The sequence below is a fragment of the Marmota monax genome, unplaced genomic scaffold (assembly GCF_021218885.2).
Source record: "Marmota monax isolate L192 unplaced genomic scaffold, Marmota_monax_Labrador192_F-V1.1 WCK01_AAM20220418_F8-fsc00005, whole genome shotgun sequence".
Lineage (NCBI taxonomy): Eukaryota > Metazoa > Chordata > Mammalia > Rodentia > Sciuridae > Marmota > Marmota monax.
The window spans coordinates 15,340,904-15,358,654 of record NW_026692254.1 but is presented as its reverse complement, the minus strand read 5'-3'; the positions used below and the strand labels follow the sequence as shown (position 1 = coordinate 15,358,654).

At 43.2% G+C, this 17,751-nt stretch overlaps 1 protein-coding gene across 2 annotated transcripts in view; it reads right to left on the bottom strand.

The window, feature by feature from the left end:
- Positions 1-17,751, bottom strand: part of Adamts17 (ADAM metallopeptidase with thrombospondin type 1 motif 17) — a 345,945-nt gene that overhangs the window by 233,987 nt on the left and 94,207 nt on the right. For both annotated transcript variants that reach the window (XM_046436056.2, XM_046436066.2), the window contains exon 7: positions 17,485-17,528. In XM_046436056.2, the coding sequence (XP_046292012.1) occupies positions 17,485-17,528 (44 nt within the window). The remainder of the gene's footprint in view (positions 1-17,484; positions 17,529-17,751) is intronic.

Genomic DNA, 17,751 nt, shown 5'->3' with positions numbered 1-17,751 from the left:
AGATTAAGAGGATTTTTTTTTTAGGTCTAGTGGGCAGGAATTGCTGGCGGATTAGAGGTGTGGATCAGGCACCTTCAGAAATTAAGATGGTAGAGCTATTGACTGCTAAATAGCTCATAAAACTCACAGTCACCCTTTTCCATGGGGCAGGCAGGTAGTGGGCTAATGCTTTACGCTGGTTTCATACTTAATTCCTACAACACGGCCTCAATTGTAGGAGTCCTGTAGCAATTCCACCCATAAGAACAAGGTAGGTGAAGGTCACAGCCCAAGGTCACACACTGGTAAAGAGAAGACCCAGCCTGCTCCTAGGGGCCCCTTCTTCAGCTGCTTCTTACCTATGTCTCCTTGGCTCTAGCCATTGTTCCTGAATGCCCAGTTCCTTCCGACTTTCACACACAGGGTGTGCGCAGTGGGATGTGGGGAATACAACTCCTTGGCTCAACACAGTGACTGTCTTAAAAGGTTTTTTTCCAAGATGAAAACCTCCTGGGGTTTTAACTTTATCTCAGAACTCATATTTATCTTGGCAGTCAGAGCTCTGTGGCACAGGAAATGCTGCAACCGGCCTTGAGGCTGGCCCTAGGGACTCCCCAGCCGCCCTGCTGCTGGAGCCTCTCTGGGAACCCTTCCATTTAATCAGCAGCTGAGCCAAGGTGGAGAGGGACGGGCCATCCTGGCTGCCCCTGAGGCACCCCCTCAGCCGCCCATGCACAGCTGTTTTGTCCTGTTTGATTTTGTAACCATGGGGTACAGGAGACAATAGAAAGTATCTGGAATATTATGAAATCAAACAAGAGAAAAGCATTAGGAACCTGAGGGAGGAAGTGTTCTGTTCCACTGGCTTTGGCAAAAGGAATGAATGAATGAAGCTAATCATTTTTATGGAATAACTCCCTACAGTGCCTGGGAAAAAGCCCTGGACTGTACAGGAACCTGGGCTGCAAAGGACACTTTATGGCAGTACCTCCTGCTACAGCAATAGGAGAAGATGCGGAGAGTCTTGCAGGGGTTGGGGGGAGGAAAGATAAAAAAATCATTCAGCAATGAAATGCATTCTTCTGTCAGCAGGGACGTGAGCAGGATTCCATTTGCCAGAAAAGCCACTTCTAAGTGTCTACTTTGGAAAGGAAGTCAGAACTGCTCTGGACAGGTAAGGGGCTCCCAGTGCTCCCCTCCTGGTTATTTGGTTTTTGTTTTGGGGGTGTTGGGGATTGAATTCCAGGGTTTGAGGCATGCTAGCAAAGTACTTTAACCATAGCTATATCCCAGTCCCCTCCTGGCTTTTTGGATGTATCTACTGGCACCTGGCTTTCCTGAACACGTCAGCTCAGGTCACTACCCCTAAAACACACACACACAAAGAGTTAATGTCTCTTTTCTCTTTGGAACCACCAAGACTTAGATCAGTGTCTCTCAAAATTAAGTAGGCATCAGAGTCCCCAGAGGGCTTGTGAATGCACAGAGAGCTGGATAAGGCCCCAGAGATTTTAATGCAAAAGTCCCTGGAGGCAACCAAGACCATGCATTTCTAGCTCCTGCCCAGATATTGCTGATGCTGTGGCCTGGGATTACCCTTTGACAGCCATTACCTTCAAGCATCTCTTTTGTCCACCACCACAGAAGACTTCTAGGGCTCAGGCACCCAAGGTTGGGGGGCGGATGCTGAAACCAGGATAACACAGCCAACATTGCTGGGACATTTATTATAGTTCTAGGCCCCTTTACTTACAGGACCTTATTTCCTTCTCACAACCACCACATGACATAGGAATTCCCAAGGCCTCTATTCCATAGATTATGAAACTGAAACAAAAGGGAAAGAGAATAGCTCAGGGTCCCACTGTAGACAGCAGTGCTGGGATTGGAACTAGACAGGGTGACAACAGTGGCTGTGCTCAAAACCACCCCTTACCACTGCCTCTCTTAAAGATTAACACCAAGTTTATGGAAACTCTGATAAGGCAGCAGAACATTTGGGGCAAATCTGATTCAGTGATGATAGTTGGTATCCTAGTGATCACAAATATCCACTATCCCTAGTGACTAACTCTACTACCATCTCTAATTCAGGTCAGCTATTAAGTTTTCCAGATTTGAACCAAGAGCACATGGGGTATAATTTAGAATCTCACATTCTCGGTGATTTTTGTTAAAAAAACAATAAGCATTTAAGACATGTAGATAAGTAACAATGAAATGATATGAACAATAAGAGAATTGTTTGATAATGATGTCACTCATGCCATTTTTTTAAAATTAGCAAACCATCACAAGAAAATAAAGGAGCCCCAGCCACAACAATGGAAGGCAGGGGTTCTCTAAGTGTGGTTTCTGGGCCAGAAGCATCCGCACCAGGTAGCCCTGCCCAAACCCCCCAAATCTGAGCTTCTGGAGGAGGTCCCAGCCATTTGTGTTTTATGGAGCCCTCTGTGTGACTTAGATGCATGCTAATCTCAGAAGCCCTCTTAACTCTGAAAATAAAATATTTAAAGAGGATTCAAATTAATTTATGTTAAACAAATAAAAATAAACCCATTTGTCCCATGTTTTTCCTCTCCTCTTTTCCAAAAACAGAGCCAGGGATGGGTCTGTCACAGAGGGAACTCTGCAGTTGGACCCCATGGTGCACATCTTTAATTTTGTTCCCTCTTCTGCACAACAAGGTAGGGGAAGTTCACTTCAGAGGCTCCCAATTACCATCAGATTCAAATTCAAAGTTGTGAGCAGGGCTTCTCAGGCTCCCCAGGCCTCCACAACTCTTCCTCTGCATAGCCTCACCCCTTTGGAGCACCAGCATATGTTGGCCAGGTGGGTTCAGGTTCTTCTTAGCTTTACTACTCACTCCCCGTGCAAGTCTGGGTGCCAACTCAGCCCCAGAGCTTTTACTTATGAACTGGAGCAGACAGAAGCTCCATAAGAAGTCTGGACACAGCATTCAGCAAAGTGGTAGGCCATTGATAAATATCAGGCCTCTGCCTGAACTGCCTTTTGGATTCTTAGTTTCCTGCCTTCACCCAAAGGAAGACCCTCATCTGGGATGCCTCAGCTCTGAGCTGGCTGCCTAGGGCAAAGTCCAGTGCCCTTCCTATGGGATTTACAAGCAACAAAGTGAAAAAGGATGGGCATGATGTCCTGGAACAGGCTGAAAGGAAGCAAGGACAAGATTCACAGACCAGTCCCCTTGCATTAGGGGTTTCAAAGGAATGTTCTCACACAACCTTCAAGATATCTTATTACACAATGATCACTGAGTGTGGTAAGTAACTCTCCCAAGGCCAAGTATACCAGAGTTGGAGAACTAAGACCCAGACCTGATTATGGCTCAAGCAGGCTAGGAATCCTCCTAAAGGAAGCAAAGATGGTGTGGGCCCAGGGGGCAACCTGCTTGCTCCCACTATGGAACAGCTTGGCTCTTCACTGAAGGGACCCTTCCTTTGCTCATAGAGATTAGTATCAGATAGGTAATTTCAGCACTTCTATAAGCCCTGGCCTGCGAAGTGTTACAAAGGAAGTCTGATTTTCAAATATTTTCTCTGCAAAGCCTTTGCCCACTATAGCTAAAATTTCAAGTCCACCCTCACCAACTGCCTACTCTCCTACTTTTTCTCTTTATCTCTTATCAAGTCCCCCAGAGACCCATGTGCAGAATAGGTTCTCTCCACCACACCCTTCTACTGTGATGTTCTGTCTCATCTTGGGCCCAAAGCAACAGAGTCAGCCCCCTGTGGACTGAACCTCTGAAAACATGAGCCCAAATAAACCTTTCCTCCTCTAAGTTGTCCTTGTCAGGTATTTTAGTCAAAGAGACAAAAACCTAACTAATATAAATAACTCACTAAAAAGGTTATTAAAAGGCAGGTAGAAAAGACTAGAAATGAACTTTCTTGGGTCAAATCATGGCTCTCTCCTTACAAGCTTTGTGCCTCTGGGAAAGTCATCTATTTCATTTTCCCCAGTTGTAAAATGGAAATAATAAAAGCACCTCCTCAAAGTTGTGAGGACTCAATGAATTAAAACAATGAAGTTCTCAATAGAGAGTAGCTGTTCTCAATTTCACAGAGATGGGAAAATCAGAAGGGCTCTCTGGGATCTCTCTTTATTTACTACAGAGTGATTGGTAGCAAAGCTCTTCAACTCTCCAAAGCCAAGTTTTAAAGAAAGCATGGATCTTGGTACCAGTAGTAGGCATGTGAGATGCTGAACTATGTTGATGTCTCTTATGGTCTGGATCTTAAATGTACCGCAAAGGGCTTGGTTCCCAGCCTACTGCACTCTTGAAAGATGATGGAAACCTTTAGGAGATGGGGCTAGTGGAAGGAAGTGAGGTCAGTGGAGGCATGTTCTTAGAGGGAATATTGGTCCTGGCTACATGAGGTAGGCAGCTCTGTTCCACCATGCAGTCCCCACCATTATGTTCTGTCTTGTCACAGACCCCAAAATAACAGAGACAACCAGTCATGGACTGAAACTTCTAAATCCATAAGCCAAAGTAAACCTTTCTTCTTCTTAAATTGATTTTGTCTGGTATATGACAAGAGATATGAGGGTATGAGGAGCAAGAAGAGGCTATCCTGCATGGGAACAAGTTGAAGGGGCCTCTCTCTAGTGTTGAAGGAGGGAACCCGAGAGAAGGGTTCCAGTGCTGGCATCTTATCCATGCTTGGATAAGAGCCACCAGGTTCCCTGATCTGCTTGGCATTGTGGAGAGAAGGGACAGCATGGCTGAGAAAAGGGAAGACAAGGACATATGTTACCTCAGAATGACCTCATCCCAGCCACCAAAGGAAGAACTGTTCTTGAGACGAAACAGAAAGTTAGGTGTCTGCCTTCCCTCTATTTGCCAAAAAGTACAATACAAGTTTATAAAGATGTCCCCTCCCACTTCCACCAACTCCACAAAGGAATAATGCTAATGATCAGGGGCAACTATAGGCCTGTACCAGCCCAGGCAGGGCACAATAGGAATCTGATGATAAACTTCATTAGCTGGCCCTCTCTTTCATAAATTCCCTCATACATTTACCTTCCCACAACTTGTCACTCTAGAAATCCCAAATCCTTTTCCTTTGTCTAGTCACCTCGCAACATTTTCTGTTCTTTTGGTAAGATACTCCTGAGCCCAAGTTCTGAGCATCCCCATGGGTTTCTCATCCTGAGCACGCTTGTGTGTCATGCACATACTATATTTCTGTTTGTTTTTCTCTTGTTAACCTGGAGAATTTTTTTGTCAGTGTAATTGCAGGGCCCCAGCCAATGAACTTAAAATGAATGGAAGGGGGAAAAAAGAAAGTCAAGTTTTTTTCCTTTACAGGTCCAAGATGGCTTTTTAATTCTTTGCTTTAAAAAAAAAAAAAAAAAAAATCACTCAAGACTCTGGCTTTACCACACCCTGGGGGTGGGGAGTGGGGGTTGCTGCCAAACAAGACGGAAGTTTTCACAGCTTTGACACCTCAGACAGAGCACCCAAAGAGCAGGATCTTGTAAATCCTCAGAATTCAGCATTTCTGATCATTGAAGCTAAGTGCTATCTCAAGCAAAACCCCAAATCTAGGTGCCTTGACACACTTGTCCTCTCCCTCACATAACAGCCAATGTTTGAGGGACTGTGGCTGCTAAATCCTTGGATGGCCTTGGCCAGTCAGTCAATGAAGAAAGAGATCCAAGCACCATTCACAGGAGATTTGCACAGGCCAGGGCAAGAAACAGCACATGTCACTTCCAATCCCATTCCACTGGACAGAAAGCAGTCTCTTGGCCATTGCTAGCAAGGCTGGGAAATTTAATCACCCATGGAGGAAAAAAAAAAAAAAAATGCCTGTAGATATCAGCTAAGAGGCTTTACCATAACACCCCTGACCATGTCAATGGCAGATCGTGACCATGACTCAGCCCCCCTAATCATGGCCCAGCCCTCCCCTGACCATAATTCAGCTTTTTTTAACCATGACTCAGCTTGTTTCTGTATATCAATCAAGCAGGCCCTCCCCCCATAACAAAACTTGTAAGGAATTTCTAATGCCAGTAATTACAAAGGTTGCTTGAACTGAAGTCCTAAATAATAGCCAGGCTGGATCTGTCTCTGCCCAACAACAGACTCCCCTGCCTGCAGCATTCTAATTTCTTAAGCCGCATATCTGTAGAAATTAAGGTTAAAAATTCAGAGCCAACTTTCAATTTCACAAGGAAGATTTGAGGACTCTTCAATTTAATGAACTCACAAAGACCACAGGAGCCTGGTGAACTGCCTGAAATATGCAAGCTACAAACAAACACTGCAGTTCTACTCTGCAGGGTCACTCAAGCACTGACCTTGTGGTTAATTTCAAGCACTTCAATGGCTTCAGTTGACTGACCCCAGCTCTCCACACCAAGAGTGCAACAGTTGAGCAGTCGTTGGGAAAATGAACTCTTGGCTCTACTCAAGTGGTGAATTTATTGCCAGATGCAAATGAGGCCTGCCCACAGGCCAAAAATATCAACAGTAACTTCAATAAGTCTCAGCACCCACATGGTCCAATCTAGCTCTGGAGTCTAAGCCAAAGCAGCACAGCCTAGCAACCAAAAAGGAAACCAGCAAAGACATCCTGGTCTCTGCTTTCCTGACCTTCAGAACATTAAAAGGGGACCTAATCCAGCCCACCAGCCACACTTCTGACAACGCATTTTCTCTCTTCATCCTGTCCCACTCACTCACACCTAGAGCCTCTCCCATCCTGCACAGGCTCCTACTCTTCCTTCCTGCCCTGCCCATACTCCAGGTATGTCCTTCCCAGGGCCCAACACCAGGTATGTCCTTCCCAGCCAAGGAGGACCCCTTCCCTCAGGAACATTCTTCTCTCATCCTGACCATTTCACCATTTTTCCAGGATGAAATATCCCAGCAGTGCTAGAGTGTCAAATTCCAATTTTGCCCTGTTGTGCTCTAGATCTGAAATGTCCCCCAAAATGCTCTCATGTGCCAAGAGCATGGTCCCCAATGCAGCACAGTTCAGACATTGGCAATGATTGAATCATGGGGGCTCTGACCTCATCACTTGATAGCTGGTGGGCTACTGGGGGATGGGACCTAATTGGAGGAAGTAGATCACTGGGGCCTGCCCTGGAGGGAGGGTTTTATCTTTTCCCTGGGCTGATGGCCTGTCTCACTCCCTCTCTTTCCCCTTCCCAGCTGCCATGAGCTAAGCTGTGAGCTAAGCAGCTATCCTCTGCCACACACTCCTACCATGATGGTCTGCCTTCCCTCAGGCCCAGAGCAATGGATTAGTGAGCGCACCATGGAGTGAGATCTCACCATGGAGTGAGATCCAAAACTTTTCATCCTCTTAAATTGTTCTTGTCAGGTATTTTGGTCACAAAGAAGAAAAACTGACTAACACATCTCCTTCTTCCATCTCATTTTTCAAAGAAAAAAAATGTGGTAAGCTACATATAACATAAAATTTACCCTCTTAACCACTTTCAGCACCTATGTAGCTCAGCAGAACTAAGAGCACCCACACTGTGGTGCACTACAACCACCATCCGTCCACCAGTTTTCACCTTGTCAAACTTAACTCCATAGCCACTAAACAACAACTCCATTCTTTTTTGTTTCTATACCTTTGAATAATTTACTCTAGGTCCCTCATATAAGTAGAATCACTCGGTATTTGCCCTGTTGTGACTGCTTGTTTCCTTAGCAGAATGCCTTGAAGTTCATCCATGTTGCAGCATGTGTCAGAATGTTCTTATAACATTCAATAGTTCAATAACATTCTACTGTACATTTTATTATAGCACCTTTTTATAGCACATCTTATTTATCCACTACTCAGTCAGTGGACACTTGCATTGTGTCCATCTTTTGGCAATTGGGAATAAGGTTGCTATGGAGATGTGCGCACAAAATAACTGCTCAAGTCTCTGCTTTCACTGCTTTTGGGTATGTACCTACAAGTAGAATTCCTATATGGTGTATTAATTTGAGGAACTGCTCTACTGTTTTCCACAGCAGATGCACCATTTAACATTCTCACCAGCAGTGTATGAGGGTTCCCATTTCTCAACATCCTTACCAACATTTGTTATTTTCTAGTTTTGACAACAGCCATGTTATTGGTTGTATCCAGTCCCCTCTGTTAGCCCTCTCAGTAATTCTAGGTATTACCATGCCCCATGATAAAAGAACCGGAAAAATTAGGTCAGTCACATGAGGACACTATGGAAGCAAAAGGTGAACCCAGATGTAACTGCAGAGCCAGTGCTCAGATCACAGCACTAGGCCTTGCATTTCCCTCTTCCAATGATCGGATCCTGAGAATGGGCTCAGCCTTGGCTGTGGTGATGATGGGACCCTACCCAGAAAAGTGTGTTGGAAGCCCTTCCTCAGCTCCCAGCCTGAGCTGTCCTGGGTTTCCTCCAAGGAGGCTGGAGTCTTTTTTCTCACGGAATGCAGTGATGGTCCCTGGTCACTGTACCTCTTCTGCGCATTCCTCTGGTATAGGCTGGAAAGCTTTTTCCCTCTCAGAGGACAGGCATCTCATACAGCCTGGTTTCCCACTTCTGCTACTGCATCCCCCTCCTTCTGTTTGGAGAGGGTTTTTGTTTGTTTGTTTCTAACAAACCTTATAAGGATCAGTACTGACTCAGAACCACATGACTAGAATAAGAGCTGTGCTCTGACAAGATGAAGAATGGGACTTCATTCCAAGCTAACCCTAAAGTGTTTCTCTGGCCATGAGGAATGGAAACATCAAAGGAATAATAGACACTCCCTCTGCCATTGTCACACAAGACTCAGCAGAGAATGAGAGGGTGGCAGACCAGTATCACTGGTATCACATGTAGTTAGCAGCTACCTACATGGAAGGGACATTGGTTTTAGAGTCCTCTTGCAAGCTGAGCAGCTTGCCACTCTCACCTGCCACCCTCAGGGTGGCACCCACTTTCCTGGACTGCCTGTTCAAGGGGATGCCATGCCTGCATTGGAGATTCATGGCTGGACACCCAGAACGGTGAGTTTCTCCATGTTTTCAGCCCTCCTAGTTTCTATCCCAAAAGGCAATCAGGCACGGTCACGTGTTGCATCAGTCTTTGTCTAGTTCCAACTAAATCTTGGCTCCACCTCTCCAAAAGGCTGGTAAAATTTGATCCCAGGCATACCTACCATATTTTCACCATTTTCTAATGTAGTCCAAGTATTACATAACCTCAGATGAGACTTTGGCAGGAGGAACTAGACAAGTTGAATCTGTTCCCCTGGGGCAAGTGATTTCAGTCATGGACTTCCAGCCGAGTTCCAATATGAGATGCCACAGAGGGATCTTCTTGTGTAGCTGCCAGAGCAATAGGTCTTTTCAGTAGGATTTTATAAGGACTAGTAGAGAATTTATAGGCACAGATGAAGCCTCATCAGAACTTCTAGTACTGGAAACAGTGCACACTTCCATGTGGACACACGCACCCAGGCATACTGCAGAAGTATAGGCCTATACACAAGTATATAGTCATTTACATTTTTATTCACCCCAGTCTCTATCTTCAAGCTATGCATAGGACAGTCATCAAGAGTCTTTTAGAAGACCCTGTCCAATACCCAGACAATTTAATTGACATTTTTGAGAAAACATTTCTATCATTTAAAGGTAAATATGTGGGAGAATAAACCATTGTATTGAAGTATACACATTTTTCTTTCCCAGCAACTCTATTACCTAAGAAATCCAAGCTGGATTTGTAGGACGCAATACCCTAAAATTGACAGAATGCTAATTTCCAAACTCTTTTAAGTGGACAATCTATTTTTGTACGGTATGATGAGGAAGGTAGAGCTTGCCAAAATACCCTGATGGCCAGAGGCACGCATATTTGATTCCCCAAATTGAAAGCTTTCATAAAACCTCTGAAAAAGCAGAGAATATGGTCAAAAGCATAATTATAAATACCAACAGAACTTATGACAAACAGATGAATTTGCTAGAGATCACAGGTTTTCTGATTGGAACAACTAATATGTAATTAAGTATTAAGCCTTCATCTTTGTAACTTCTTAGCGTAGTCAAATGACATGTTGAGGATCAGCCTGAAACTGAGACACATCCATGGTGCCAAAATGGGACGGATTATCAGGAAGAGACTGACACACCAGAACTTAGTCATTTGAAGAAGTATTTCCCGTTGGCGGCAATTCCTTAAGACTGTACACAGATGCTCCTCAACTTTTGATGGGGTTACATGCAGATAAACCCCTTGTAAGTTAAAAATACCCCAAATGCCTTTGAAACCCCTATCTCAGCAAACATCCTAACTTAGCAACACAGCACACTGCAGTGAGGGGACATGAGTGACTCTCTGCAGTGTCCTGGGCTGCCCTTGCTTACATTGAGTTTCCCCTCAGGATGACATAGCCGACTGGGAGCTGCCCACCATCACCAGAGAGGACTGAACCATGTATCGCTAGTTCAGGGAAACAATAAGACTGAAAACCTCAAGTGTGATTTATACTGTATGCATATCACTTTCACACCATTTTGAAACCAAAAAAATTATAAGATGAACTAGTAAAAGTCGAAGATCATTTGTACTTCTAACCATAATTTTGAAGCACAATAGATTCTTGACTTCTATGGGGTTACAAAGGACAACAAAGCAAATAAGAAAGTCCCCAGAAACAGAAACCAAAGCTTAGCCTTATGGCAAAACTGTTCTACAGCACACCAAATACCACTTTCCAGCCGCACCCAGCAAACAGAACTTTCAACACCTCTTTTTGACAATTCAAAACCATGGTAACAGAATGAAGACTTAGCTATCCCGCCACAGTACCAAGGAACAAAGGCTCACCTATACAGATTTCCCCAGGGGCTTTTAAGCGAGGGCACCAGAGTAGCAATAAGCAAATGGCCCCACAATGATGGAGAGGAAAGTACAGGAACCAAATGGATAAATTTTGCCATGTTTGTTTTTATGCATACAAAGTGTCATTCCAATCACTCCTGAGCCCTCAATTCTGACACTAAATTCCGACATTACACAGCTCACAGCTGCTCTTCCTTGCTAACATGTTCAATGAATAAAATTCCAAGGGTCCTTGGAATTATGGCATTATGATAGTGTCAACTGTCCAGTCTCCCAACCTCTCAGGATTCCCCAACTCCTTTGGGCTCCTGGTTTCATGTTGGGCTGGTCTGAAACACTCTTCAGAGATTGAAGCTTCATTCCCAAACCATTCTTTTCTTTCACCTGCTGTGCCCACACACATGCCCTCATTTCTCCTTCACAGATGAACTTGCTGCTTAGAGATCGGTGGCCCCATCTATGACGCCCCCCTATCAACCCACCCAGAGCTATGAAAGTGTGTGGCATGAAAGCTGTGAGTGACACAGGGAAGGGGTCCTCCCACCCAAGTTCAAAGTGAGACACAGCAGCAGGGCCCTGGAGCACAGACCAGGTATGTAGGCCCTCAGCAGCATTAATGTGGCTTTACACATGACTGCAGAATATATCGTCCTTTGTACAGGATTACCCCTCCCCTCTACTGGGGGTGCAAAAGAGAGTATTTTCCATTCATTAAAAAAAATTATTAATCAAAGCAAGGGAAAAAATAAATTCTAGCTCCATTTGGGCTATCAAAAAGTCACCAAGGCTCAGTCAGGGTTAAGAGCAAGACCAATGCCCCATGTCCCCTGACTGTACCTCAGACATCTGTCTGGTCAGTAAGCAGTAGAGACTGGTAGCTGCTTGGGTGTTGGGAAGAAGAGAGTGAAGGGAGGCCAAGGATCCAGAGTCCCACTGCTTCTTTGACCCCATTCTCTCACCTCTCCAAGACAGTGTCTACCTAATAATTGTGGCCTGAAAGCAAATCATTCTGAAGAAAGCAATTCAACAGAGGAAAAGTTCACACCCCACAAGGATAAAGTCTGAAATGTCCTCTCACTAAGGGAACCAGTGATTTCTACTAAGGATGGATGTCTGCTTCTCTATATCCTTCTATCTTACAAGTTGCCTTTTCTCCTGGTATGTTCTTCTCCAAAGTAAAAATCAGCAGAACCCCTAAGGTGTTATCCCTCTGTCCCCGTACGGGCCACCAAATGCCGCAGTCTGGCTGGGCACAAAATAACCGAGCCGCCACACAGCTTTGTAGGTTCAAAACAGGAACTCCTTTATTCTCCGCACTCCCGCGAATGCCACGCATGTAGCCTTCTCCTGGGACACACCATACACTAACCGGAAATCCCTCCTCTGGAAATCCCTCCTCCAGCACTTCCCCAACCAATGGGAACTCTCTGGGAATCCCTGGGAGAACTCCAAAGTAGCAGGCCGAGGCGGACAGCAGGGGTCTAATATACAATTGAATACACAGCTTAACATAACCATCATCATCTCAATGGCTTGCTGGCCTCAACAAACACCTCTCAACCACTCCTTTCTGACAAAAATGCCATGCGTCATTCCTACTGGCTATGGCTCTCAGCAAGTAACATCCTACGTCTTACTCTGAGTAGAGATTTCAAGAGCGCAGGCATGTGAATGCACAACAATGTGAATGTACTGAATATGCTTAAAATGTAACCATCTGGGACAATTTTATGTTATGTATGTGTTAGTATTCCGTGACTGTAAAAACAAAACAAAAACACCTGAGATAATCAACTCATAAGAGAGAAAGGTATACTTTGGCTCACAGTTTTGGAGGTTTCAGTTCATGGTTGGTTGGCTACATTGCTTTTGGGTCTGAGGTGAGGCAGCATATCATGGTGGGAGCACATGGCAGAAGAAGCTACTTACCTCGTGGGTAGCCAGGAAGTAAGAGAGAAAGAATCCATGTGCATAGAAGAGACAGAGGTCCCACAATCCCCTTTGAGGGCATTTTCCCAATCATCTACAACTCCACAGCACACCCTACCTCTTAAAGATTCCACCATCCTACAATAGCATCAAGTTGAGGATCAAGTCTCAACACACGGCATTTGGGGGACATTCCACAGCTAAAATGTATCAGCATATTTTACCACTACACAAAAAAGCCACAGATTAAAACAGAATTCAAAACACTATTTTAAAACTATTGTAATTAATACAAGATAAACAAAAAAGAATATAGGCACAAATTTAAAAACTCATCAAGATTTGTGCTCTTTACTACATGGGAGCTAAATCCTTATTAAAACAAGAAAATAAAAATGCAGTTATTACCAAATTGTACAACACTGACAACCCTGAGCTCCTCCTAAGTATATACTTCATTCTCTGTATAAGGAGGACACAGTAACTCAAGCTCCAGCTGGATCCTGAGCTTTCAAGCAGCTCTTCAAAGTCTCTTCACATTGGCAAGCACATATCTACGTGATTCAGATTATTTTTCCATTCTGTGCAATCAAAATAAAATGAAATACTAAATCAGAGATTGGGATGACAAAATTATACAGATGGAATACAGATAAAATGGTTGCCAGGGGTTCAAAGGTCAGAGAGGGAAGGGGTGACTCTAATGGGGCATGGAGTATCATGGAGGTGACGGAGTCGCTCTGTTCTTGATTGTTGGGGCAAATGGGCAGATCTATATATGTGATAAATGTCTCAAACTATATCCATTCCTTGGTATCCAAGAAGCATTGATTCTAGGACCTCCTGAGTTAATAATTCTGCAGATACTCAAGTCCCTTATATAAAATGGTGTGGTATTTGCACCTAAGCAATTCTTCCATATACTTTAAATCATCTTTAGATTGTTTATAATACCTAACACAATGGGATTGAAGTCTAAATAGTTGTTATGCTCTACTGTTTAGGGAAAAATGACAAAGGCTGGGAACATAGCTGAGAGATATTATTTGCCCAGCATATGCAAGGCCCTGACCCTGGGTTCAATCCCCAGCACTGGGAGAAAAAAAAAAAAAAAAGTTTGCACAGTACCTTTTTTTTTTTTTTTCGCAAACATTTTAAATCCATGTTTACTTGAATCTGAAAATGGAGAACCCATGAATATAGAGAGCTGGCCATATATATAAAAGCATACCAAAAATAAGTGACTACCAAGTGACACTTGTAGTCATTGCTTTGGACCCACTGATTTCCTGGTCCCAATAATGCCCTGAAGAAATACAAAAAGTTACTACTGGAAGAGGCTGGGCCATAGAATTAAAAGACTTTTCTACTATTTTTGGCTGCTTTTTTAAATTTTTTGATTCTATAATTGCATCAAAACTTCAACAAATGATAAACAGAGATATAAACTGGATGTTGAGACTGGTATATGCTGGACATACCTCTAGTTTCCAAAATTTTTATCTTTATTAAATTACACCATTGTTCTGACTTGATAACATGTAAAAGTGAACTATGGTTATGACACATTAAAATAAATGTTTCCTCATAAAACACCACATAAGTCCAGCTGTGTTCAAAAGAGGATTCATTTCCTTTGTTGTCAAAGTTGAAAACTACTGAGGTATGAGAGAGAACATGCAATGAAAAGCAGGAGACAGGCTGGATCGGATCTCAGCTAATCAGCTGTCAAATGAAAAATGATTACACCCATCCTTGCCATTAAGACTTTCTTGTTAGGAAATGAGACACATGCAGCTAGAAGGCCACATAAGGACATCAGATGTTCCCCGGTAACATGTGGCTAACAGTCAACGAATAGAACTATGAACTGAATTGTATTCCCTCAAAATTCATATGCTGAAGTCTTAACTTGAAATGTGACTATATGAAGAGGTAGGGCCTTGAAAAATGTGATTAAGATTAAATGAGGTGAAGGATAGAGGCCTAATCAATGTGAATGATGTCCTTACAAGAAGAGGGAAGGGCGGGGCGTAGCTCAGTGGGAGAGCACTTGCCTAGCATGCAACAGGCCCTAAGTTTGATTCCCAGAACTGCAAAGGAAAAAAAAATAGAAGAGGGAGAGACACAAAAGGGGTGCCCATTCAGAGGAATGACCATGTGAGGGCACAGGAGAAGGTGGCCATCCGCAAGCCAAGGACAGAGACCTCACCGGAAACCAAATAAACCTGGATCTTGCATCTCCAGCCTCCAGTACTAAGAGGAAGTAAACTTCTTTTTGAACCATGGGTCGGTGTGGTATTTTGTTATGGCAGCCCAAGAAAACTATTAAAAGTAGAACAGTGATGTGGTGTAGAAGGAGGAAAGAAGCTTGCTTAGAACTAGCTGCCTGATCTTCCACAGGGGGCCTGAACACAGTACAAAGTTGCAATTAATGGCAGATTTTTACCAAAACAGTATTTCATATATTCAAAGAAAAGCCAGCTACAAATCATATAAAAGAAAACCATATGACTAGATGCATACTGTTCACAAACAACTGGAGTTCCTTCATCTATATTCCTTCTTTCAATCAACCAACCAACAATGGTAACTGAATCTCTCAAGTCCTGAGTCAGGTTCTGGGGACACAGAGTAGAGGCCTAAGCTTGGCTCTGTGTACTACATAGTCTTTGGGGTAGATGGGAAGTAGGAGCAAGAGCTATGTGAGGATAAGTGCCTCCCCAAGCTAAGCAAGGGGAGCAGAAGCACAGAGCAGAGGTGTCTTCCAGAAAGAGCTCTGGCAGCCATCAAAATGGACCTGTGAATCCCGGGAAACAGCAGCCATTTCTGGGGCTAGTATGTGCTTTGGCAGCCCTGTTAATAGATAGAGGTCAAAACACACACACACACACACACACACAGAATTTCTACAGCCCCCCACCAGCAGGCCTGTGTCAGCTATCCTTCAAGTGAAGCATGTTTTCCATTGCTTATCTACTAATTCTATTAAAGAGACAGTCCCAAATAACAAAGCACAGATTCATTGTTTTGTTTTATTCTTTGGGTGGTGCTGGGGATAGAACCCAGGGCCTTATGATCATTGGTTGTTTTTTGACACCTGCTCTTCCATCTGTTTAGAGGATGTATGAAGTTAAAAAAAATCATTTTGTAAACTAAAATACATGATATAAAAGTTAGATAACAGGATGTTAGATTTTAACATAAGCCAAAGTGATCATTTGACACATTAAGAAACCCAAAACAGAGATTGCCCAGGGTCGCCCAGCTCATCTGTGGTACAGCCAGAGGAAAGACTTGGGGTTGCCTACAGCTGAGACCTCATGAGAAGCATAAGTTGTTAAAATCTAAATTTCACAATATTAGATATTTTTGCATCCTACTTTTTTCCTTTAGTTTTACTATAATTTGAAGCATGCACAGGTCATGATTTTGCTTTAGGCAATACAGTATTTGGAGCTCCTAGTTTGTAAAGGTTTGTGCTATGACAAACCAAATTGGAAAGCTCTTGGTGTTTCCTCTCTTAACCAAGCATTCTATTCCTATACCCTAAGAGTGTTTTCCATTTGAAAGCTCTGAAAAGTCGAGAGTAAGCCACTTATCATTGAGAATAGGGGAGGAAAGGAAAATGATAAGTGAAGGAGAAGGTGTAGAAAAGAAGAAGAGAAGAGAAGAAAGGGAAAGAGGAAAAATGTGTTCTTCCAGCACTGCACATTGGTATCAGTGTTGTTTGTCTAGAAAGCAACTGGCCTATGCGAGGGTTGGTAGAGGAGACTGATCTTACAACTACATGGTCACGCTTCACTCTTAGGGCACTCAGTAAAGATCAAATGCATGTGCAAACATAAACCACTACATGTCTTTTGTTGTTGTTGTTATTGTTGTTTGCATTTTGACTCATTGTACATAAATGGAGCACAACTTTTCATTTCTCTGGTTGTACACGATGCAGAGTCACACCATTCGTGCAATCATCAGGTACATAGGGTAATAATTACCATCTCATTCCACCATCTTTCCCACTTCATACCCACTCCCCTCTCATCCCTCTCCTCTGCCCAATCCAAAGTTGCTCCATTCTTAACTTGCCTACTCCAAACCCACTATGGATCAGCATCTACATGTCAGAGAAAGCATTTATTTCTCCTTTGGTTTTTTAGGATAGGCTTATTTCGCTTAGCATGATATTCTCCAACTCTATCCATTTACCTGAAAATGCAGTAATTTCATTCTTTTGTGAGGCTGAATAATATTGCATTGTGTATATATACCACAGTTTATTTACACATTCATCTCTTGAATGGCATCTGGTTCCACAGTTTAGCTATTTTGAATTGAGCTGCTATAAACATTGATGTAAACCATTACATTTCTATCTCATGACAATTGTGTTACTGAGTTCCCTCTTGCCTTGGTGACCAAGATGCTTAGAGTCAACTGCACCCCCAACTGCAGACACCAAGGGCGGCTAGTGGCTCTTCCCCTTTGGTTTAACTTTTCCTATCTTATTTAGTAACCCTTCAGCTAGATGCCTTCTGCCATAAGCAACTTCAAAACTTGTCAGGAAAAAAAAAAAAGTCAATTAACTAATTTACAAGAAAAGAACCAAAAGGAAATACTGAACTTGCTCACTGAAAGCTCATTCAGATTGGAGGTATAATTAAGAATTTGAGGATGCATCAGCCCCTTGCATCATTATTTGAACTCTAAACTTACCAACAGTGTCGCACGGCTCATCTTTGTGAACGCAGAAATCTGTCCTAAAAAAGAAAAAAAGAGAGAGAGAAAGAGAGTCAGACATAGTCAGGTGAATGTGGTTTACTAGGAAAATGGGAGAAGAAACACTGAAATTAACCTTGATTATGGTTTCAGTTGTCATGAGTCATAGTGACATACCATAATTAACAGGGTTTGCCAAGAGAAATTGGCTTATAACATGTCCAAGTGCAAGCCCAGTTACCCTATGAAGGCCCTCCCTTTATA